Source organism: Monodon monoceros, unplaced genomic scaffold, assembly GCF_005190385.1.
Source record: "Monodon monoceros isolate NGI ecotype Baffin Bay Population unplaced genomic scaffold, NGI_Narwhal_1 Super_Scaffold_3, whole genome shotgun sequence".
Taxonomy (NCBI): domain Eukaryota; kingdom Metazoa; phylum Chordata; class Mammalia; order Artiodactyla; family Monodontidae; genus Monodon; species Monodon monoceros.
Window position 1 is genome coordinate 55,422,090 of NW_021703780.1, and position 25,100 is coordinate 55,447,189.

The 25,100-nt window shown below is 41.9% G+C and overlaps 1 protein-coding gene across 13 annotated transcripts in view; it reads left to right on the top strand.

Annotated features, from left to right (window-relative positions):
• Positions 1-25,100, top strand: part of DLEC1 (DLEC1 cilia and flagella associated protein) — a 102,767-nt gene that overhangs the window by 23,437 nt on the left and 54,230 nt on the right. For 12 of the 13 annotated variants that reach the window (XM_029244137.1, XM_029244141.1, XM_029244145.1 and 9 more), the window contains 4 exons: positions 11,268-11,378; positions 12,906-13,099; positions 13,312-13,532; positions 14,343-14,421. In XM_029244137.1, the coding sequence (XP_029099970.1) occupies positions 11,268-11,378; positions 12,906-13,099; positions 13,312-13,532; positions 14,343-14,421 (605 nt within the window). Of the gene's footprint in view, positions 1-9,445; positions 9,531-11,267; positions 11,379-12,905; positions 13,100-13,311; positions 13,533-14,342; positions 14,422-25,100 lie in introns of those variants that run through there. The other variant, XM_029244149.1, reaches the window with a different exon arrangement.

Sequence of the window (25,100 nt, forward strand, 5' to 3'; positions counted from 1 at the left end):
ACTGTGCCACCAGGGAAGCCCTCTACTTTGAATTTATACCAGCTTAACTTCAATAACATACAAAACTCTTGTTTCTTTACATCTCCATCCCCACCCCTTTTGGTTGTTGATGTCAGAATATTACATCTTTATACATTGTGTGCCCAGAAATAGCAACTAATGCATTAGTCTCTTAAATTATGTAGAAAACAAGACATGAAATTACAAACCTAAGTTACTATAATACTAGCTTTTATAATGATCAGCTTTATGTAATACTAGCTTTTTTTTTAATACTAGCTTTTTTATAATACTAGCTTTTATTTTTACCTTTGTTTTTTTCCTTTAAATGTATAATATTAGTCTCTTAAATCATGTAGAAAACGTTTATGATTGTCCATGTATTTCCTTTGTTGAGATCTTTATCTCTCCATGTGTCTAGGAGTTACTGTTTAGCGTCCTTTCATTTCATGTTGCAGGACTCCCTTGAGCATTGCAGGGCAAGTTTAGTGGTAACAAACACCCTCAGGTTTTGTTTATCAGGAAATGTCTTAATTTCTCCCTCACTTTTGAAGGACAGTTTTACTGGATATAGGATTCTTGGTTAACAGTTTTTCCTTTTAGCACTTTGAATATATTGGCCCACTGCCTCCTGGCTTCCATAATTTCTGATGAGAAATCTGCTGATAGCCTTATTGAGGATCCCTTGTATGTGACAAGTCACTTCTCTCTTGCTACTTTCAAGATGCTCTCTTTGTCTTTCAAATGTTTGATTATAACATGTAACATGAGTGTCTTTGAGTTCTTATAGTTCATTGAGCTTCTCGGATGTTTATATTCATGTATTTCATCAAATTTGGGAAGTTTTCAGCTGTTATTTTTTCAGATATTCTCTCTGCCCCTTTTTCTCTCTTCTCCTTCTAGGACTCCCGCAATGTGTGTTGTTCACTTTCTGGTGTCCCACAGCTTCCTTAAGCTGTCTTTACTTTTCTTCAATCTTTTTTCCCTTCTGTTCCTCAGACTCGGTAATTTCTATTTTTCTATCTGAAAGTTCACTGATTCTCTCTTCTGCCTGCTCAAATCTGCTTTTGAATCCCTTTGATAGTGAATTTTTCATTTCAGTTAGTGTCCTTTTCAGGTCCAACATTTCTTTTTAGTTTCTTTATACATTTTCTGTCTCTTTATTGATATTTATATTTTTTGGTACATCGTCTTCTTGAGTTTCTCCACATGTTCTTTTAGTTCTGTGAGCATCTTTAAGACAGTTGTTCTAAAGCCTTTGTCTAGTATGTCTGCAATCAGGTCTTTTTCAAGGACAGTTTCTGTTGATTTAATTTTTTCCTTTGAACATGGCATACTTTCCTGTTTCTCTGTATGTTTTTGATTTGTTGTTGTTGTTGTTAGAAACTGGACATTGAATCTAATAGTGTTGTAACTCTGGAAATCAGATTCTCTCCCTGCCACAGAGTTTGCTGTTTTTTGTAATTGTTTTTTGGTTTTGTTTTTTTAATTATTGTAGGCTGTTTGTGCTGAGGGTCAGCCTGAGATGTAATCTTAAGGTCTTCTAGGTCTTTTCTGAACCCTTCTCTGGGTATGTGTGGTCATGTTCTAATATTCCCCTGATCTGCAGTTGTTTTTGAATGACGTAGTCTTTAATATCTGGCTTCCAAAAGGGGGAAAAGAGAAAGATGAAGGGGGGCGTGCTGGCCCTTTAAATTCCCTGGAAGTCGGCTGATGTTAAGGCTTTCCATTAACACTGCAGCCACAGAGAAAGGTAATGCTGTGCCTCTATGTCGAGGCAAACCCTCCCCCAGCTTTATTAATCTTCAAGCAAGTTCCCTATCAGCCACTTTCCTGAAAATCCCAGCCACAAAGCTGCCCTCAGACCCCTGATCAACCAGCGAAGCCATTCACCACTACTGTCCAGAACTCCATGTATACTCGACCTCAGGCCACTTCTGCCATACAAAGTGAACGATTAGGTGTGACGCTCAAGGCTCTAGCCTGGGAAGGATTTCCCTACATGGTGTCCTTTAGGGCCACGCCTGAGTAAGGCTGTGATACAGCAGCAGCCCATTTACAGCTAACCCCAGTGTATCATGCTGACCCATCTCTGGACCAGACTGGGTTGCTCTTTTTAACTTTGATTTACAGAGAATTTAGAAGGTACACCTAAGTAAATAGAATAGTATATGAACTCCCACTTACCCCTAACTCAGGCTTAACACATGGCCATTTCTGTCCCACTCATTCCCCCCCTCATGATATTTTAAACAAGTTGCATACATTATATAATTCCACTGTAAATATTTTAGTATGTATCACTAAAAGATAAGAAATGCTTTTGAAAAATAATGATATTATTATTACACTTGAAAATAGCAATAATACCTTAATATCAAATATCCAGGAAGTGTTCAAAATCAGACCTGAGTTTTTGTTCCTCTGTCAGTTGGTCTTGGAAAGTTTCCCATGAGGCCATAGATATGAGTTGAGGGAAAAGCACTGGAGCAAAGGACATAGACAGTCTGGACCACCAGTTGATGTAATTAGCATGTGTCTTTTGGATCTGCTCAGGCCTAATCCCAAATATGCCATTTTCCCATTGTACAATGGATTGCTCCTGTGCCCTCCCAATCTTATGACTCAGTGGATCTGATAATACCCAGTCAAGATGAGTAGCTCTGGATGAATAGTCACTCGATGTCCCATAGTCAGTGCTGGGTCTATGCTCAAGCCCTATAGTCCATTTTTCAAATGATGAGTCATTCTCTTTCACAGTAGGCAGAGTTTTGCTCCAGAACCCTGAGTCTGTGTTACAGCTCTCCTACTGGGGCTTTCTAGAGACTCTCTACAATATTCTCATGCACCGTAGATACCTTTGGATTCGTTGCATTTTTGTGTGTCATGTGGCTTTAATGGCAGGACAGCTTCAGTCATAGCCTGGACATGCCGTAGAGCTCTCTCTTGCTTTGAACCCTACTCAAAACTGATAGCCTTTCAGGTCACCTAATAAATGGTTTGGAGCAATATTCCCATGTGTGGAATATGCTGCCTCCAAAATCTGAAGAGTTCTGCCAATTACCACTCTTCTTAGTGGTAGGGGATACAAAATGCAGCTAGTCGTCCTTTACTTTAGAGAAGATGTTCTGGCATGCCATGTATTTAATTAATAAATAAATTTATTATTTAGGGATTTAAATTTAGGGATTTATTGGATCCCTAAAAATTTCTTCAGTGTGTCAGTGTTGGAGGACAGAGGGAATGAAAAGCACCCACCAAACTGAGAAGGCATCTTGAGAGTGAAAAATGAGGCAGGCAGCTCCATATAATCAGTGGATCAGTGGGTGAGATTGGGATCGGGTGGGCAATGATGCAGAAGCATTCGCAGCTGTACTCCACACCGCAGAGGGGCCATTGGGATAATTTCATAGTTAACCTCGGGTATGGGGCTAGGTGCTTGGAAACAGTACATGCATTCCTAAGTTAAGATTTGTGAATGGCTGGGGCTTCCCTGGTGGCGCAGTGGTTGAGAATCTGCCTGCCAATGCAGGGGACACGGGTTCGATCCCTGGTCCGGGAAGATCCCACATGCTGTGGAGCAACTAAGCCCATGCACCACAGCTACTGAGCCTGAGTGCCACACTACTGAAGCCCGCATGCCTAGAGCCCATGCTCCGCAACAAGAAAAGCCACCGCAATGAGAAGCCCGCGCACCGCAGCGAAGAGTAGCCCCCACTCACTGCAACTAGAGAAACCCGGCGCACAGCAGTGAAGACCCAACACAGCCAAAAATAAATAAATAAAATAAATTTACATTAAAAAAAAAAAGATTTGTGAATGGGTAACTAGTCTTGTGGGCACCAGGAATACATCAGGGAAGGTTTTTCATCATTGTTTGGGAACTAATAGAGCATAGAGGCTACCTGGTCCTCATGATTTTTAAGCAATATCTATTAACTACAAAGCCCTTGATGACAGAGAAGTGATTCACTACACAGTAAAGTCCTGGGTAGGGTCATTGAAAGGAGAGAAGAAACTGTAAGGGCCCAAGATGGCTGTCAGTCATGCTAACAGCCATACAGTCAGGAGCCTGAATCTTCTAGTCTTACTAAACTACTTACCACTTCATGATCACCAAGTCCAATTAGTAAGTCATCAGTATAATGGACTGGCGTGATGTTGGGCAGAGTGTCAAGACAACTGGGTTCCCCACAGGCTCTATTGGTTAGAGAGCAGGAGAGTTAGTATGCTCTTGTGGTGAGATAGTGATTGTGTGCTGATGTCCTTCTTACATAAAGGCAAATTGCTTTAAACCATCCTTACCAAGGAGGATAGAGAACACACTTGCCAGACCAGTAGTCACATGTCAATGCTAGAAGCTGGCCAGAAAGATACCACATTCAGTATGGCAGCTGTGATTGGGGCTACCACGTGGTTAAATTTATGGTAGCCCATTATCATCTACTCTATTTGGCTTCTGCAGGAGCCAGACAGATGAACTGAATAGTTTATGAACCCTTATGTATCCATCACTTAATCCCAACAAAACTATCATCCCTGTATCCTTTAAGTATTTGATGATGGTGCTAATCTCTGCAAGGGGAGAGGGTTGCTTCTGCTGACCTGGAGTGTTCAGATGAGCCTGGAGGTTCAGCATTCTCAGGTTCATGCACCTCAATGCCTCATTCCAGGTCTTTGAATCTTACTCTTTTCCTGTCAGGGTCCTGACTTTGATACAGGAGACCTGTTGATGCTGTGCATTCAGTCTCCTTTGCTATTCTGCTACCATCAGTTAGATCCCATATCTGATTTTCACACTGTCTGCCCTGCAACTTAGATGAGAGTCTCGTTAGTCATTGCCAGAGACTCTGACTTTCATGGCATGCCTTGAGTTGTCAGTTAGTTGACGTGAGCCTATAATTTTCTTTTTTTTGAAAGCTTCCAAAGCAGTTAAAAGCCAGCCAATCCTTATAATTACCATTGCCCCCATACCATTCAGGGGTCATAGCTATCACAAATGCCAACACTTCACCTTTTACCACATCCCAGTTTACCACATATGAGAATCTTAGTTATTTGATGCTGTCATACTCCAGGAATTACCAGCAATGGAATCCTTTTTGCCATCTGACTAAAGAGTGATCCAGCTCCAAAATCCTATCCTGATAGTCTTCATTCTAGTCTGGAAGCAATTGTTTTAGCCAGTTTCTCCCAAAAGCAAAGCCTGGATCCAATGTTTTCATGCAGGTAATTTATTTGGGAATGTGATCCAGACAGAAGGTATGCAGAACAAGGGAAGTGGAACAGGGAAGAAGGGAAAGATGATATAAAGATTTGTCAGTTGGCCTGCACTACAGGTGACGCGTGCTCAGTCCCACAGTACCTTTTGAGGAGCCTCATGAAATGGATCTCAGAACCGCCAACCACAGGGAGATGAAAAGGGGAAATATATCTGTTGGCTCCTGACCGCTGTTGGACAAGAGCGCCCCCCTCGTGTTAACTCCCTGTCTTAACCAGTCCAGGATGCTGTAACAAAGTACCAGAGTGGTGATCATTTTGTAATGTATAAAAGTATCGCAGCACTATGTTGTACACCTGAAACTAATATTATAAGCCAACTATACTTCAATAAACAAACAAACAAAATTCCCTGGAAGTCACTTCAGCTGGAAGAGAAGGGGCTTGACACAATAGGGGGAGGTGCCTCTTTGCCTACACCTCTGTGGTCAGAAGCAGTCATCGGCCGTCAGAGCACAAATCCCAGGTATTTGGAGGACAGGGTCCTTTTGGCTCACCCAGGCTCTCACAGACTGTGCAGGATGCCCCCGAAACACATGCACAGATGCCTGCCCTGGGACTGGGAGTGAGGGGTGGGTAGCTGCTACCATCCTAAGAGCTGAAGTCCACTGCAATTTCCTGTCCAAGCCTTCCCCTGGAAGTTACAAGTCTTCAATAGGTGCCATGGTTACAAAACAGTTCCGTTAGACTGATTCTGCCAGTGCACCTTTCGCCTAGGTGGGGAGACAGAGTCCTGGCGCTTTACTTCCTGTCTTCCCAGGATCCTCTCTCTTGACAGGCCTCCCCCTCTGTGGCGTGGCTCTAATGTTTCCCCATGACCACACGCAGGCTCGCGCTTGGCAGCAGCGCCATACAAATGACACTGTGCTCCTCTCACCGCAGCACGTCAGGAGGCCCGGGTGATACTAGCCTTGATTACCTGGTCAGGTTGGTGTCTCCACATTAAATTCGCCATGTTGGATGATAAATGATTAGTGCTTTGTGGAGAGGTATTCTCACATTTGACCAATATCTTTTTTCCTCATCAAAGCTCCATCAGCGCTCACTGAAAACTCTTTTCTAAGTCAACCATCTCTCTGGCAATGCTTTCTTAATTTGTTAAAGAAATTGGGTCATTTTTCCTGTACACTTGTCCATAGTCTGGATTTTGCTGATTTCAACACTGTGGTGTCATTTAACCTGTTCTTATGATCCCTGTATTCCTTGCAATTCAGTAGTTAGTTGTAGAGACATTATGAGGTTTAAGTTCAATTTGGGGGGCAGAAGGGGAAAGACCAGCTCATAGATGGTGCTGTGTACTCCCTTCAGGAGGTGCATGATGTCTCTGTTTTCGTGATGTTGCCAGTCTTTGCCCAGATCTGTTGCTTCATTAGGGGTTATAAATTATAGCAAAATGCTAATGATACTGAAATACTTCTATAAAGAGAAACTCTTCAGCAACTACTTTGATTACTCCAAGATAGGAGCAGAATTAATTCTTTCCCCTTCCAGTTTTTAAAATAATGAGTTGGTTTCCCTAACATCTGCCAACGATGACTAATGAGGTTTGGTTAGTCGGTTTTTAATATCATTATGACCTCATAGGTTTCATAACTACAATTGTATTTATTCTTTTTTTTTTTTTTTTTGGTACACGGGCCTCTCACTGTTGTGGCCTCTCCCGTTGCGGAGCACAGGCTCCGGACGCACAGGCTCAGCGGCCATGGCTCACGGGCCTAGTCGTGCATCGGCAGGCGGACTCTCAACCACTGCGCCACCAGGGAAGCCCTGTATTTATTCTTATTGTTGCTCGAACTGTCCCATCTTTGGCCAGTTGGAACATTTTCAAGTTGACACCTGACTCTTTTGACACAACATTGGTTGTCTGTGATAACTTCCTTACTTTCTGGAATGGTCAGATGTTCCAGGTTCATCTTGTGTATTTATTGCCCCAGACCTGGAATCAGCCATTTCTCTAAGAAGCCCTGGTTCCTTTATTCCGCCCCCCCACCACCAAAGTCTTTGATTTATCCTCCTACATCCCTGAAAATCATCATTTTCCAGGTTAGTAGGGACAGTGCTTTTAGGGTTGGGAGACCTGACATATCTGTGGCCTGGAGGGAGGGAGAAGTGGAAGATACAGTGGCTTTGGAAAGCATTACACTCATGGGGTCCTGCTGAGGACCAGAGGATGGGTAAGATGCTTTGCACATGTTATTCCACTGAATCCTTCCAACAACCCTGCGAGGTAGGTTTTCTCTCCATTTTACAGGAGCTGAGAGAGGAGCTCAAGTAACTTCCCTAAATTCCCACAGCTCAGAAGGGCTGGGACCCAGATTTGAAGTTGTATCTGCTGTCAAAGCCCATCTCTTTCTTCTCTCAAGAGGAGGAGGAAGGCCTGTTGTCCAGGCACAGTGTCACACGGGTGTGGATGACTTCCCCTCGGGTGTGGCTCTGAGTGTGAGGCCCCATGCCATGTCAGGTCTGCCCCCTCTGAGGCTCAGCCCCATTAGACAGTGAACACTCAGTGTAGAATCCATATCTCCTCCTGTTGCCCCTTCTCTGCAGCAGAGTCGTGTAGCTGCCAGGCCCCCTTCCTCAGTCGTGGATTTAGGCAGAGATTATTGGTAGCAGATTCTCAGGAAGATTTATTGATTGCCTGACATCCACTGAGTCCTTGGAGTCTGATACTGTTCCCGTCTTTGGTAGGATTCTTTTGGCTAAAGATCAGGGGAGATTAAGTAATTATTTGTTTGTTTATTTTTAAATTTATTTATTTTTGGCTGTGTTGGGTCTTCGTTTCTGTGCGAGGGCTTTCTCTAGTTGTGGCAAGCGAGGGCCACTCTTCATCGCGGTGCGCGGGCCTCTCACTATCGCGGCCTCTCCCGTTGTGGAGCACAGTCTCCAGACGCGCAGGCTCAGTAATTGTGGCTCACGGGCCCAGTTGCTCCGCGGCATGTGGGATCTTCCCGGACCAGGGCTCAAACCCGTGTCCCCTGCATCGGCAGGCAGATTCTCAACCACTGCGCCACCAGGGAAGCCCTTCTTTGTTTATTTTTAATGAAAGTGGAATAAAACATTGAGAACTGTGAAATGAACATCAGCCAGGAGAGTTTCCCAGTGACCTTCATTTTATGTTTTTACCCAAGATAATATTAAGTTGTAATCAGACATTATCTGCCCTGGTTTCTCAGCCTTCTGCTGGCAATGTTTCTCTTTTTTATTTCAAAAGTAGCAGAAGTAGAGACCTTAATCCAGTTCCCTGGACACCCCTCTGGTCTCTGCTTCTCAGGGCAGGGTGAGGTGACCCAAGAACCCCTTTTATAACTTGGATGATTGATGGTAAGGACATTCCCCTGAAATATTTATTTGAGGCACAGAAGCAGACTTTCTCTGTTTGCTGATACAAACGTCACATGGTGGAAAACATGCGTAAATTCTCCAGACAGAGGGAGAAAGATCAGAATTCAGCAGAACGTCTTGTGCTTTTGTTCCCTTCCCTTGCTGCTATCTTATTTATTTTTTATTTTTGGCCGCATAGGGTCTTAGTTGCGGCATGCAGGATCTTTCACTGTGACATGCGGGCTTCTCTCTAGTTCTGCTCTCCAGTTGTGGGGTGCGCGCAGGCCTAGTTGCCCCATGGCATGTGGGATCTTAGTTCCCTGACCAGGGATCGAACCCGAGTCCCCTACGTTGGAAGGTGGATTCTTTACCACTGAACCACCAGGGAAGTCCCAGCCTTGCTGCTATCTTATCTGTTTTATCTTTTGGGGAATGGAGCAGCCAGCCCCTGGCAGAGCCCTGCTCAGGAGCAGGGTCCATGTAGGAAGCCCACCCTTCCCAGGTGGAAGGAGATGGTCACAAGGCCAGTTCAGGGTGCCCAAGGCTCACCTGGTCCATGGACCAGGCCTGATGTGGAGAGAAACTTCCCAAAGACCTGATAAGAAACTGCCGCTCCCACCCCCAGACACAACACTGAACTGCCCACACCCTGGGGGAGGACCGTGGGAGTAATGGTATCCGAAGACAGAGGATACATCTCCTTGCAGCATGGCCTTTGCCCTTTATCTGGAAGCTTTATTTTATCTTTTAATATTTCAAATAGGCCATCACCAAAGTACTTGGGAACTGGGCTGGACTGTGTCAGTTGGCATTGCTGTCACTCCCTGGTGAGGTCTCTGTATTGCAGAGGAGGGGCCAGGGATCCACGTGTTCCCAGAATGGACCTTTTACCTGTGGTTCCGGGATCGGTCACTGATGAGAGGCTCTTGGTGAGTTTTGGAAGGGGAGGCCTCTGTTCTCCAGAAGCAGTAGCAGGCAGATGACCGAGCAGCTGTGAGTTTCAGAGCAGAGTCCAGATCACGTCCTGAGAGCCCCCTGCTTCAGTGCTGCTGGCTGAAGTTGTTAATGATGAATTCCCTGACCTCTCTCCCACTTTGTAATCCTCTGCGTTCAACAAGTGCCCTCCCACCCTTTTTTGGCCGTGCCGCGTGACTTGTGGGATCTCAGTTTCCCAACCAGGGATTGAACCTGTGTCCTCGGCAGTGAAAGCGCAGAGTCCTAACCACTGGACTGCCAGGGAATTCCCTTAACCCCTTTGTATACGGTATACATAGAGTAATTCCTGCTTTCCTTGTCGAAACTTGACTATTACAGTAATAGGCCAAATCTCAAAGTTCTTAAATTAACATATTTGATGGGAGAAACATGTGCTCTTCACTTGTCTCACCTGTACCTTTGGTTATAGGGAATGTCTCGAGGGAAAGGCCATTTAAAGGCACCATGTTGGTTAATGGAGCAAGCAGTAAAGTTTGAAAACTTTCAAGTCTTCCATTCACCCTGTTTACTCCTTAATTTTTATCAAAGTAGTCGTGTACATGGTTTAAAAAAAAACAAATCATTTCTAATGAAATATAAAAAAGCCCCCACCTACGTATGTCATTACACATTTGTGCAAACCCATAGACTTCACAACACCAAGAGTGAACCCTAATGTAAACTGCGGGCTTCACGTGACAATGATGTGTCAGTGTAGGATCATCAGTTGTAACAAATGTACCATCCATGGGGGACATTGATAATGGGGGAGGCTCTGCATGTGGTGGGGGGAAGTGGGTATATGGGAAATCTCTGTACCTTCCCCTCAATTTTGCTGCAAACCTACCACTGCTCTAAAAAAGTCTATTGAAAAATCCTCCACCTCACCTCTCCCAACTTCAGTCCACTTGTCAGAAATGGCCATTTTTAGCTCTGATTCTTCTGGAAACCTCTAAATAACACATCTTTTCTACTGTTTCCTGGCTCATCAACCATAGATAATATCAACTTCCCACTCTGTTAAATGAGATTTCCTCTCATGTGTCTGCCAATCGGTTGGGGGTTGGCTGATCTAGCTGGGCTTGGCTGGCTAGATCAGCGTCCAGCTGTGGGTCCAGCTGAACTTGGCTCCCTGCTGCAGGTTGGGCTCAGGTCTGCTCCACGTGGACTCCTGCTGGGGTCCAGGATGAAGGGGCAGGAGCTCTTCTCAGGATGATGGCAAAGGCACAAGAGGGAAGGCTCAGCTGCATGAGCACCTTTCAAAATCCTGCCAGCCTTTCATGGTCAAAGCACATCACATGGCCAAAGTCAAGGGTGAAGAAGTGGGCTCTGTCCCTAGTAGCAGGAACTAAACACTCACATGGCAGGGGGCATGGATACAGAGAAGAGTGAAGAATTGGGGCCACTCATCAATCTACCCTGTTTCTCCTAACTCTGTTTTGTTATAGACCTCTCTGCAAGTAACTGTATTTTAGCTCAAATAATACCACCACACAGTCTTGCCCAATGGTTGGCCTCTTTTAAGTGGCCAACTTAAATACTTGCTGGTTAGTTTCTTAAATCTCAAAATGACCACAGGGTTCTAAGAATTTTGTTAGGTGGTTTAGGCTTGGAGGATGAAGAAAGTTTGGGTGTAGTTTCTTTGACGTCAGTGTGCCTTGAGACACCTTTTCTCATTCTCGTCTGTGTAGTGAAGACCATCTTCAGGTGGTGTGTGGACAACGAGTTGCTACAGAAGCATCATTTGATCTGCCCGAATGATTACTACAGCGATACAGTGCCCTTTTGCTCTGCACCTAAAGGTAATGCCTCTGTGCTCTCTTTGTGCTCTCTTCGAGCCTCTGATACCATTCCAGGGAAGTTCTGTAGTAGTGGGACCACACCAGCCACCTTTGCTGCTATTTCCTTGTTCATAGATGTTTTTTTCCACTTTTCTTGAATTTGGTAGTGGCTCTTGGGAGGGTCAGCTCTGAGCGTGCCACTTCCTCACTAGCTCCCTAACATGTACAAGATAAAAGTCTCAGCTCCTCAATGCGGAACCTGACTCTCTAGTCCGTTGCCCAACAACAAGATGTGAAAATGTTTAGAAATGGAGTTGAATGAACCAAGACAGGGAGGGTCTGAAGACATATGAGCCAGGGAGCAAGTTTCTGATGGAGTCAGAACACAGACCTGGGGGTTCTGCATACCCCTTACAGGCCAAGAGCAACTTTGAGTGTGGAGGGAAGTTTGGGTAGGGAGGCGGAGAAGGATGTGTGTGTGATACTGGGCCAGTTTTCTGTGCTGTAGAGGCAAGATCTTCTGAAAATGAGTGGAGTGGGAGGCTGTGTTGTGGGCTTAAGCAGCAAGGTAGAATTTCAGAAGAGCCGCCATGTAGATCCTGCGGCCAAACATCGGGATGGCGGCCTAGCGGTGCCAGGCTCCAAAGACGAGCTTGTCAGCAGCCCCGGTCAGTGGGACTCTGATGATCTCTGGGGGACCGGAGCTGAGAAGGCATTTGGGTTGGAAGGACTGGGATCCAGAGAATTGAGGGTGCTGACGAGGAAAGGGTTGCACTGACGGCCTGGGCCATGCAGAGAAGTGAGGCCAGAAAGAGGTAGCAGAACCAAGTGCCATGGGGTACTTGACCACTTATTATTTTATTTTGTTTTATTTTATTTTTATTTTTATTATCATTTTTGGCCGCACTGTGTGGCATGCGGGATCTTAGTTCCCCGACCAGGGATGGAACCCATGCCCCCTGCAGTGGAAGCATGGGGTTGCAACCACTGGACCACCAGGGAAGTCCCAAGCCACTTAGTATTTTAAAGTTGGCTGGACACTCAGTATCTTAGGTAGATCAGTAAGGATGGATTTAACGTGTATTGAGGATTTACCTGGCACTGTGCTAGGAAATGTGATGGTACCAGTTTCATTGCATTCCTGCTAGCAATATTGAATGTTCTCATTTAACCTTTTGGAGATGATCTTATAGGTATTAAAAAGCTAATACAAACTTTGATTTGTCATGTGAACCTTTAAAAAAGCATGTTCACATATGATGTACGTGTACATGCGTGTGCGTGACAATGGTCCACTCATGTTCTTGACCATGTTTGGCAACTGAACAAATGTATGAACACTCTAGTCCTAAGTCTCGAGGATGCAGAGTAAGTTCCAGGAGTAATTGATACACTGAAGGGCAATTACATCTGGGGTAGGAAATATGAACATTTAGGGGAAAAAGAATACCAAGCTAACTGTGCCTTTGGTGGTTTCATTAAGTCATCTTGGAAGCGTCCACCTCGTCACCTTGGTATAGTAACTTATTTTTTTTCCTGGTGCCACAGGTGCCTTTGTCCCTGGATATTCAAAACTGACATTTAGTTGTGAGAAACGTTCTGTCCCAAAGAAAGAGCTGACCAAGAAGCTTGCCTGCAGGAAGATGCCCTCTCAGTCTGAAGAGGAGACAGACTACACCATGGACAGCCTGACATGGGACTCATCTTTTAAGGGCAAGCTCAGATCCAGAGCAACTGCCGAGGTGAGTGCTGACGCCTGTGAGTGTGTGGACGGTGAGGCAGGGCGATGACAAGGGGGAAGGGGCTCCTGGTGACACACGACGTTGTGATGAAGCCACAGCAAAATAGAGAGGAGGGTGTCCTTGGCCACCTGTGGATCATGAAGTCAGCAAGATATCAACACACACAGCCCCCCCGCTTGTCGTTGACACTATCCTTTTCTCGTGTTTCAAAGAAAACAGGTTCACTGAAGAATAAAAACTGGATGAACCATTTACGTGTGCCCCAGAGGCAGCTGGAGCGGCTTCTGCTCGCCAGGATGGAGAGTCGGAACCGCTTCCTGAAAAACCCTCGCTTTTTCCCTCCTAACACTCCGTTTGGAGGCACGTCTCTTCTGTTTCCTCCCAAGAAGCCAGCACTGATAGGAGAATTCCAGGATGGAGAGCTGGAAGAGAGGTGTGTTTTTTCCTGACTCGTATTCTCAGAAAATCTGACCCTGCAGAGGAAAACTCAGAAGGTCCTGAGTCTGCTTTGGCTTCTGGAGGATCCTAGACGTTTGGGGGTGGGGTGTCAGTATCCGAATAGAGCAGGGCTTCGGGGCTGCCCTCAGGCGTGGCCTTTGGACACCCCCAGAGTCCTGGGTTGTGCTCTTCTGACCTGCCAGAGTCTTGAGGAATAGGGATTAGTGTTGGCCCTTGTTTATATCTGAATGGTCTGGATCAAATGGGAGACATTTCTATAGCCATGTGCTCCTTACATTAAATTCATGTGTCTTGGATAATAAAAATGTTTAAAATCTGTGTAATGACAAATAATTAGTATAAATTGTGATTTTTCTTTAAGAGAGTGCCTTTGGCTATATTTCAATAATTGTCCGTACGAAGGGAATGAGTTGCTTCACTGGTTCATAATTTTAATGGATTTAAAACGATTAATGTTTCTTTATTAAATATCTTTTTATTAAGAAAAATCAGAAAAGATTTGCCAAGAAAACTAGCACCTATATTAAAAACCTAATTAACGTATTGGTGTTTAAGCTTCCAGAGTTTTTCCTATGCATATTGAAAAGGAAATATGTAGATATATGTGTTTTCACAAAGATTTGATCTTGCTGTAAAACTCTTTTGTGACCTGCTTTAACAACAACAAAAGCCAACAGATGACACATTGCCTATCTCTTTGATGGCTTGGATGTATTTGTTTTCCATGAATCAGTCACATGGATGAAACTAACGGCCTTTCTCATCCTCTCTTGCCCTCCCACAGTTGTGCTGATACTCCAATGTTTCTAGCTAAGCCCTCAATCGCATTTTTCACGGATTATGAAATTGGACAAGTTTATGAGGTAGGACTCTGGTTTCTTTACACATCCCACTCTGCTTCCTTATTTTTAAAAAGTCTTTGCTGTGAAATTTTAAAACCATACACATACACACACATACACACACACACACACACACACACACACACACACGCCATACACAAAACTAGGGAAAAGACTGTAAAGAACACTTATATGCCCTTCACCCAGCTTCAGCAGTTACCTACATTCTGCAAATCTGATTTCATCTGTTATCCTTACAACTTCATGTATGTGTGTCTGTGTGCACATGCATTCACTGGAGTATTTTAAGGAAAAGCTTAGCATGTCATTCTTCAGTTAATACTTTAATGAGTATCTCTAACAGATAAGGACTATTAAAGAATAACCATCATCATACCCAGCAATATTAACAGTGATTCCTTAATATCAACCAATATACATCCACGTCTGATTTTTAGCTATTTATTTTTTTTAAAAAGTCAATTTATAATTGGTTTCTTTGAGTCAGAATTCAAACATTGCATTTGGTTAAAGTATCTCTTATTTCTCCCTTAGTTTATAATTGCTGCTCCATCCTTTTCTTTTTAAAAATGCCATTTATTTGTAGAAGAAACTGTAATTTCTTATATTCTGGATTTGGCTAATTGCTTTATTTTTTGTTCTTTTTTAATTTAATTTTTATTTTATATTAGAGTACAGTTGATTTACAGTGTTGTGTCAGTTTCAGGTGTACAGCAAAGTGATTCAGTTATACGTATACATATATACGTTCTTTGTCAGTTTCTTTTCCCATATAGGTTATTACAGAATACTGAGTAGAGTCCCCTGTGTTATACAGTAGGTCCTTGTTGATTATCTGTTTTATATATAGTAATGTATATATGTTATATCCCAAACTCCTAATTTATCCCTCCTCCCACCTTTTCCCTTTGATAACCGTAAGTTCTTTTTGAAGTCTGTGAGTCTGTTTCTGTTTTGTAAATAAGTTCATTTGTATCAATTTTTTTAGAATCCACCTGTAATTGATACCATATGATATTTGTCTTTCTCTGTCTGACTTACTTCACTTAGTATGATAAACTTTAGGTCCATCCATGTTGCTGCAAATGGCATTCTTTCATTCTTTTTTATGGCTGAGTCATATTTCATTCTATATAGGTACCATATCTTCTTTATCCATTCATCTGTTGATGGACATTTAGGTTGCTTTCATGTCTTCGCTATCGTAAATAGTGCTGCAGTGAACATTAGGGTGCATATATCTTTTTGAATTATGGTTTTCTCCAAATATATACCCAGCAGCAGGATTGGTGGATTATATGGTAGTTCTATTTAGTTTTAAGGAACCTCGATACTATTCTCCATAATGATATTACCAATTTACATTCCCACCAACAGTGTAGGAGGGTTCCCTTTTCTCCGCACCCTCTCCAGCATTTATTGTTTGTAGAGTTTTTGATGAAGTCCATTCTGACTGGTTGTAGTTTCGATTTGCATTTCTCTAATAATTAGTGATGTTGAACATCTTTTCATGTGCTTTTTGGCCATCTATGTCTTCTTTGGAGAAATGTCTATTTAGATCTTCTGCCCATTTTTTTATTTGGTTGGTTTTTTTTTTATATTGAGCTGCATGAGCTGTTTGTATATTTTGGAGATTAGTCCCTTGTCGGTCTCATCATTTGCAAATATTTTCTCCCATTCTGTGGGTTGTCTTTTTGTTTTGTTTATGGTTTCCTTTGCTGTGCAGAAGCTTTTAAGTTTAATTAGGTCCTACTTGTTTATTTTTGTTTTTATTTCCATTACTCTAGGAGGTGGATTGAAAAAGATATTGCTGCAGTTCATGTCAAAGAGTGTCCTGCCTGTGTTTTCCTCTAAGAGTTTTATAGTATCAGGCCTTACATTTAGGTCTTTAATCCATTTTGAGTTTATTTTTGTGTATGGTGTTAGAGAGTGTTCTAATTTCATTTTTTACCTGTAGCTGTCCATTTTTCCCAGCACCATTTATTGAAAAGACTGTCCTTTCTCCTTTTATTTCTTTTTCTTCTCTGATTGCCATGGCTAGGACTTCTAAAACTATGTTGAATAATGGTGGTGAGAATGGACCTCCTTGTCTTGTTCCTGATCTTAGAGGAAATGCTTTCAGTTTTTCAACGTTGAGTATGATGTTAGCTGTGGATTTGTCATATGGCTTTTTTTATGTTGAGGTGAGTTCCCTCTATGCTCACTTTCTGGAAAGTCTTTATCATAAATGAGTGTTGAATTTTGTCAGAAGCTTTTTCTGCATCTATTGTGATGATCATATGGTTTTTATTCCTCAATTTGTTGATGTGGTATATCACACTGACTGATTTGTGGGTATTGAAAAATCCTTGCATCCCTGGGATAAATCCCACTTGATCATGATGTATGATCCTTTTAATGTATTGTTGGATTTGGTTTGCTAGTATTTTGTTGATAATTTTTGCATCCATGTTCATCAGTGATATTGGCCTGTAATTTTCTTTTTTTGTAGTATCTTTGTCTGCTTTTAGTATCAGGGTGATGGTGGCCTCATAGAATGAGTTTAGGAGTATTCCTTCCTCTGCAATTTTTTGGAAGAGTTTCAGAAGGACAGGTGTTAAGTCTTTAAATGTTTGATAGAATTCTCCTGTGAAGCCATCTGGTCCTGGACTTTTGTTTGTTGGAAGTTTTTAAACTACAGCTTCAACTTCAGTAGTTGTGATTTGTCGCTTCATATTTTCTATTTCTTCCTGGTTCAGTCTTGGAAGGTTGTACCTTTCTAAGAAATTGTCCATTTCTTCTAGGTTGTCTATTTTATTGGCATATAGTTGCTTGTAGTAGTCTCTTATGATCCTTTGTGTTTCTGTGGTGTCCATTGTCACTTCTCCTTCTTCATTTCTAATTTTATTGATTTGAGCCCTCTCCCTTTTTTTCTTGATGAGTCTGGTTAAAGGTTTATCAATTTTGTTTATCTTTTCAAAGAACTGACTTTTTTGTTTCATTGACCTTTTCTATTGTTCTCTTCATCTCTATTTCATTTATTTCTGCTCTGATCTTTATGATTTCTTTCCTTCAACTAACTTTGGTTTTTATTAAAAAAATTTTAATTAATTATTTTTTGGCTGTGTCGGGTCTTAGTTGTGGCACGTGGGGTCTTCGTTGCAGCATGTGGGATCTTTCATTGCAGTGTGTGGGATCTTCATTGAGGCACACAGGCTTCTTTCTAGTTGTGGCATGCAGGTTTTCTCTGTCTAGTTGTGGCGCGTGGGCTCCAGGGTATGTGGGCTCTGTAGTTGTGGTGTGTGGGCTTAGTTGCCCTGCAGCATGTGGGATCTTAGTTCCCCAACCAGGGATCGCAACCCGTGTCCTCTGCATTGGAAGGCAGTTTCTTTACCACTGGACCACTAGGGAAGTCCCTAACTTTGGGTTTTGCTTGTTCTTCTTTCTCTAGTTGCTTTAAGCACAATGTTAGGATGTTTATTTGAGATTTTTCTTCTTTCCTGAGGTAAGAGTGTATTGCTATAAACTTCCCTCTCTTAAAAGTGCTTTTGCTGCATCCCATAGGCTTTGGACCATTGTGTTTTCATTGTCATTGGTCTCTAGGTAGTTCTTTATTTCCTCTTTGATTTCTTCAGTGATCTATTGGTTGTTTAGTAACATATTGTTTAACCTCCATGTGTTTGTGTTTTTTAGTTTTTTTCTTGTCATTGATTGCTAATCTCATAGTGGAACAGCTGTACTTCTCTGTCGTCTCATTTTGTCTAACTTTCTGTGTTTGTGGCCTCCATTCCTCAGGCTGCAGGATTATAGTTCTTGCCTCTGGTGTCTGCCGCCTGGTGTGTGAGGTTGGTCCAGGTGCTTGTGCAGGCTTCCTGGTGGGAGGGACTGGTGCCTGCCCACTGGTGGGTGGAGCTGGGTCATATCCCTCTGGTGGGCTGGCTCGTGTCAAAATTTGTGTTTATAAGCAGCTGTGGGGTCAGGATGTCTTTAGGCAGCCTGTCTTCTGGTGGGTGGGCCTGTGTTCCCACCCTGTTGGTTGTTTGGCCTGAGGTGTCCCAGCACTGGAGAAGTGCAGGCTGTTTGGTGATGTCTGGTCTCAGTGCCAAAATGGCAACCTCTGGGAGAGCTCACGCTGATGGGTATTCCCTGGGGCATCCGCCACCAGTGTCCTTGCCTCCACAATGAGCCACAGCTGACCCCCACCTCCCCAGGAGACCCTCCAAGACCCACAGGTGGGTCTGGCCCAGGCTCCTATGGAGTTACTGCTTTGCCCTGAGTCCCAGTGCACGCGAAACCTTGTGTGTGCCCTCCAAGAGTGGAGTCTCTTTTCCCCCAATCCTGTGGAGCTCCTGCACTCAAGCCCCACTGGCCTTCAAAGCCAAATGTTCTGGGGGGTCCACCTCCTGATGCCAGATGCCCAGTCTGGGGAGCCTGACGTGGGGCTTGGAACTCTCACTCCTATGGGAGAACCTTTGCAATATAATTATTTCCCACTTTGTGGGTTGCCCACCCAGTGGTTATGGGATTTGATTATATCAGAAAACTGCCCCTCCTACCATCTTGTTGTGGCTTCTTTGTCTTTGGGTGCAGAATATCTTTTTTGGTAGGTTTGAGGTTTTTTGTTGATGGTTGTTCAGCAGTTAGTTGTGATTTTGGTGTTTTTGTGAGAGGAGTTGAACTGAAGTCTTTTTACTCTGCCTTCTTGTCTCAGTTTGACTCTCGCTAATTGCTTTATTTGGTGACATTAAACATATTCCTTTATCCTCCATATATTTTATAAACTTGTCAGATGTAGAGGTTTGATTAGACTCATGTTCAAGTTTTTTAAAATTTTTTTGGCAAGGATACTTCTTTGGTTGTGGTGTATATTTCTTGTTGAATCCCATCAGGAGAACGTGATACTCGGTTTTCCTATTATTGGTGATGAATGGCTTCAGGTTTTATGAGCCTAATTCATCCTTTATAAAGTTTTTATCAATGTTTTATTTAATAGTTTTAGTAGCATTAGATGATTGTTGCCTAGATGAATTTTTTTTTAATTAGGGGTTATAAAATGGTGACTTCTAATTCTGTTATTCTTTCTGCATTTATTACCTGTGATTTCCTGTTTTTAAAAAAACTTCCCCTCAAACTTCTGCTTATATCCCATCTTCCTTAAATTCTCCTCACCTCTGTAGATAACTATTTCTATTAGTTTGGGTTCTTCCATTGTTTCTTTTTGGAATCATAAGCAAATATGTAGATATATATTTGAACCCTTTCTCCTTCTTACTGTCCACACCTTGCTTTTTTCACTTAACAGTGTATCTAGTGATTACTTCAAGAGCAATATGTAGAGACTTTTCTCATTCCTTTTCCTAGTTTCCCTCTTGCTGCTAGCCTCCTTCCATCCTGGGGAATCAGGTCAAGACCAAGCTTAGCAGTCACCAGTTCTGCTCACCATATGCAAAGATAGCTATTCTTAATGATGACAATACCTTCACACACACATGGATTGTACTTTACAGTTTAAAGAGCACTTGCAAATCCATAATTCTTTAGGAACTCTCATCCACCCATAGCAAAAGCAGACTAAGATGTCAGGCTTTTAGGCTAAATGTTAAAGAAAGCATTTTGTTTACTTCTTGAACTCAACAGTTATGTATTCTCTTTTGGACTTGTGTGCTTGGGATTTCTGTGTCTGGTCATCACATTTCAAAGACAGTTGGAAAAGTTGGCAAAGACTCAAGAGAAAGGGAGCTGAAATAATTTCAGTTTGGGCATGGAATGGGGCAAAGGGATGGCTGCCCAGGGACATACAAAAGCCATTTCTGTAGGACCTGCAAGTGTCCACTGTGGAGCCTGTAGATGAGGTGAGCTTAGGCTGCATAGGACCATCTTCCCCTCCTGTCTTTCCTCTTCTGTGGCACAATTTTTTTTTGAAAAGCTTCTTTAGTAACACAAATTACTAATCTTTTTTTTCTTTTGTAAATTTTTACTTATTTATGTTTGGCTGTGTTGGGTCTTTGTTGCCATGCACGGGCTTTCTCTAGTTGCGGTGAGCCGGGGCTACTCTTCCTTGTGGTGTGCAGGCTTCTCATTGTGGTGGCTTCTCTTGGTGCAGAGCACGGGCTCTAGGAATGTGGGCTTCAGTAGTTGTGGCACGTGGGCTCAGTAGATGTGGTTCATGGGCTGTAGAGCACAGGCTCAGTAGCTGTGGCACATGGGCTTAGTTGCTCCGCGGCATGTGGGATCTTCCAGGACCAGGGCTCAAACCCTTGTCCCCTGCATTGGCAGGCAGATTCTTAACCACTGTGCCACCAGGGAAGTCCCTGTGGCACAATTTTATTTATCTTCCCCACTAGATTGAAACCCACACAGGCAGGGATTATTTCTAGGTTTATGTTATCATTTTATTATTAGTGCTGGCATATAGTAGGTCCACTGACTGAATTACTTGAATATGGGTCTACCTCTTAGCCTTGCCTGCCCCTGATGCAAGGTAAATCAAGAACAAATGAAAGGGGCCTCATTTTACTAAAAAAAAAAAAAAAAAAAAAAAGGGGGGGGTTTTTTTTAAAAAAAAAAAAAAAAAAAAAAAGAGTGTGTGTGTATGTGTGTGTGTGTGTACTTCTCAAAGGGTTTGTTTGTGGGTCACCCACCTGGCAGATATGGGATTTGATTTTATCATGATTGCGTCCCTCCTGCCGTCTTGTTGTGGCTTCTTTGTCTTTAGATGTAGGATATCTTTTTTGGTAGGTTCCAGCATTTTTTTGTCAATGATTGTTCAGCAGTTACTTGTGATTTGGGTGTTTTCATAAGAAGGGCTAAACTCACGTCCTTCTACTCTGCCGTCTTGTCTGAGATCTTCCCAAGGGGTTTCGATAAGGTGGTGAATGACAGCTTACAGATGGTTTCGTAAGGTCGCTAAATATGCAAAATGGTTAAATATAGAGGGAAACCTGCTGTATAAAAAATAAATTTAATTTAATTTAAAAAAATATATAGGGAAGTATATGTAAAATAATGTTAAAATTAATCAAAGCACAGCATAATGATTATGAGTAAGATCTGAGTACATATGGCTGGAAGAAGCCACTTACACTGCACAGAGAATCATACATAATTAGCACATTTCAGGGAAGGAGTTACAGTATCATTTTTTTTTAACATCTTTATTGGGAACAGTATCATTTTTTTCATAAACTTGTGTTGACACTGATGAAAACTTCTATTTATTTTTTAATTTGGGGGATTTTTGTTTTTATTGAAGTATAGTTTATTTACAACGTTGTGTTAATTTCTGATGTATAGCAAAGTGATTCAGTTATACATATATATATACATTCTTTTTTTTAATATTCTTTTCCATTAAGGTTTATCATAGGATACTGAATATAGTTCTGTGTGCTGTACAGTAGGACCTTGTTGTTTATCCATTCCATATATAATAGCTTACATGTGCTAACCCCAATCTCTGACTCCATCCGTCCCCCTCCCCCCTCCCCCTTGGCAACCACAAGTTTGTTCTCTATGTCCATAACTCTGTTTCTGTTTCATAGATAGGTTCATTTGTGTCATAATTTGGATTCCATGTGTACGTGATGTCATATGGTATTTGCCTTTCTCTTTGTGGCTTACTTCACTTAGTATGATAATCTCACGTTGCTGCAAATGGCATTATTTTGCGCCTTTTTTATGGCTGAGTAATAATCCATTGTATATACACACCACATCTTCTTTATCCATTCCTCTGTCGATGGACATTTAGGTTATTTCCATGTCTTGGCTATTGTGAATAGTACTGCTGTGAACACAGGGGTGCACGAATCTTTTTGGATTAGAGTTTTGTTTGGATATATGCCCAGGAGTGGGATTGCTGGTAATTCTATTTTTAGTTTTCTCAAGAACATTCCATACTATTTTCAGTAGTGGCTGTACCAACTTACATTCCCTCCAGCAGTGTAGGAGAGTTCCTTCTTCTCCACATCCTCTCCAGCATTCGTTATTTGTAGAGTTTTTAATGATGACCATTCTGACCGGTGTGAGGTGGTACCTCACTGTAGTTTTGATTTGCATTTCTCTAATAATTAGCGATGTTGAGCATCTTTTCATTTACCTCTTGGCCATTTGTATTTCTTACTTGGAGAAATGTCTATTTAGGTCTTCTGCCCATTTTTTGATTGGGTTCTTTTTTGTTGTTAAGTTGTATTAGCTGTTTGTATATTTTGGAAATTAATCTTGTATCCTGCTACCTTGCTGAATTTGTTTATCAGTTCTAGTAGTTTTTGTGCAGAGTCGTTAGGGTTTTCTATGTATAGAATCATGTCATCTGCATATAATGACAGTTTTACCTCTTCCCTGTCAATTTGGATACCTTTTATGTCTTTTTCTTTTCTGATTGCTGTGGCAAGGACTTGCAATACTATGTTGAATAGAAATGATGAGAGTGGGCATCCTTGTCTAGTTCCAGATTTTAGCGGGAAGTCTTTCAGCTTTTCACCATCGAGTATTATACTGGCTGTAGGTTTGTCATAAATAGCTTTTATTGTGTTGAGATATGTTCCCTCTCTACCCACTTTGTTAAGAGTTTTTATCATGAATGGATGTAGTATTTTGTCAAATGCTTTTTCTGCATCTATTGAGATGATAATGTGGTTTTTGTCTTTTGTTTCTGTGGGTATCACATTGATTGATTTGCATATGTTGAACCATTCTTGTGAGCTTGTGATGAATCCCACTTGATCACGGTGTATGATCTTTTTTGTGTTGTTCGATTTGGTTTGCTAATATTTGCTAATATTTTTTGAGAATTTTCGCATCTATATGCATCAAAGATATTGGCCTGTAATTTTCTTTTTTGGTGGTGTCCTTGGTTTGGGTATCAGGGTGATGGTGGCTTCATAGAATATCTTTGGGAGTGTTCCCTCCTCTTCGGTTTTTTAGAAGAGTTTAAGAAGGACTGATATGAGTTCTTTGTATGTTTGGTAGAATTCTGGTCCTGGACTTTTGTTTGTAGGGAGTTTTTAAATTACAGTTTCTATTTCACCTCTAGTGATTAGTCTGTTCAAATAATCTATTTCTTCTTGATTCAGTTTTGGTGGGCTGTATGTTTCTAGAAACTTGTCCGTTTCTTCTAGGTTGTTGAATGTGTTGGCATATAATTGTTGATAGTGTTCCCTTACAGTTTTTTGTATTTCTGCACTATCAGTTGTTATGTCTCCTTTTTCATTTATTATTTTGTTTATTTGTGTTCTCTCTCTTTTCCTCTTGGTGAGCCTGGCCAGAGGTTTGTCAATCTTGTCTACCCTTTCAAAGAACCAGCTCTTGGTTTTATTGATTTTTTCTATTATTTTTTTAATCTCTATTTTATTTATTTCCTCTCTGGTCTTTATTATTTCCTTCCTTCTGCTGACTTTAGTTTTTTTCTTTTAATTCTTTTTCTAATTCTTTTAAGTGGTAGTTTAGGTTATTTGAAATTTTTCTTGTTTTGGAAGGAAGAACTATATTGCTATGCATTTCCCTCTAAGAACCACTTTTGCTGCATCCCACAGATTTTGTATGATTGTGTTTGCATTGTCATTTGTCTCAAGGCATTTTTAAATTTTCTCTTTGGTTTCATCGTTGATCCATTGATTCTTTAGTAGCATGTTGTTACGTCCCCACGTAATTGTTTTTTTCCCCTTTCTTTTTCTGTGGTTGATTTCTAGTTTCATGCCATTGTGGTCAGAAAAGATGCTTGAGGTAATTTCTATACTCTTAAATTTGTTGAGGTTAGTTTTGTGCCCTAGTATGTGGTAAGTCCTAGAGAATGTTTCATGTGCACTTGAAAACAGTGTGTTCTGGTTTTTTTGGATGCAATGTCCTGAAAATATCAATTAAGTCTATCTGTTCTATTGTATCATTTGGGATCTCTGTTGCCTTATTGATTTTCTGTCTAGATCTGTCCATTGATGTGAGTAGGCTGTTAAAGTCTCCTACTATTATTGTATTCCTGTCAGTTTCTCCCTTTATGTCTGTTAGTATTTGTTTTATATATTTGGGTGCTCCTATATTAGGTGCATATATGTTGACGAGTATAAAATCCTCTTCTTGTATTGATCCTTTTGTCATTATATAGAATCCTTCTTTATCTTTCTTTATGGCCTTTGTTTTATGTTTTTTAAGTTTTTTAAAAAATATTTATTTATTTATTTGGCTGCGTTGGGTCTTAGTTGCAGCACACAGGATCTTCATTGCAGAGTGCGGAATCTTTAGTTGCAATGCATAGGATCTTTTAGTTGCGGCCTGCAGGATCTCTAGTTGCAGCATGTGAACTCTTAGTTGCAGCATGTGGGATCTAGTTCCCTGACCAGAGATAGAACCTGGTCCCCCTGCATTGGGAGCGTGGAGTCTTAGCCACTGGACCACCAGGGAAGTCCCTCTCCCATTCTAGCTGCTGCAAACCAGTTGCTGCATTCTCCTCCAAGGCTCTGAAGCTCCCCTGCTCTCCTGGCTGAGCTCCCCACTGGTGAGGGGACTTCCCAGCATGCAGGAATCTTTTCTGTTTCACAACTCCCTCCCAGGGTTGCAGGTCCCATTCCAATTCCCTTCTCACTGTCTTTTTCTTTTCTTTTCTTTTCTTCTTTTTTCTTTTGTCCTACCTGGTTATGTGGAGATTTTCTTGCCCTTTCAGAGGTCTGAGGTCTTCTGCCAGTGTTCAGTAGATATTGTGTGAGAAT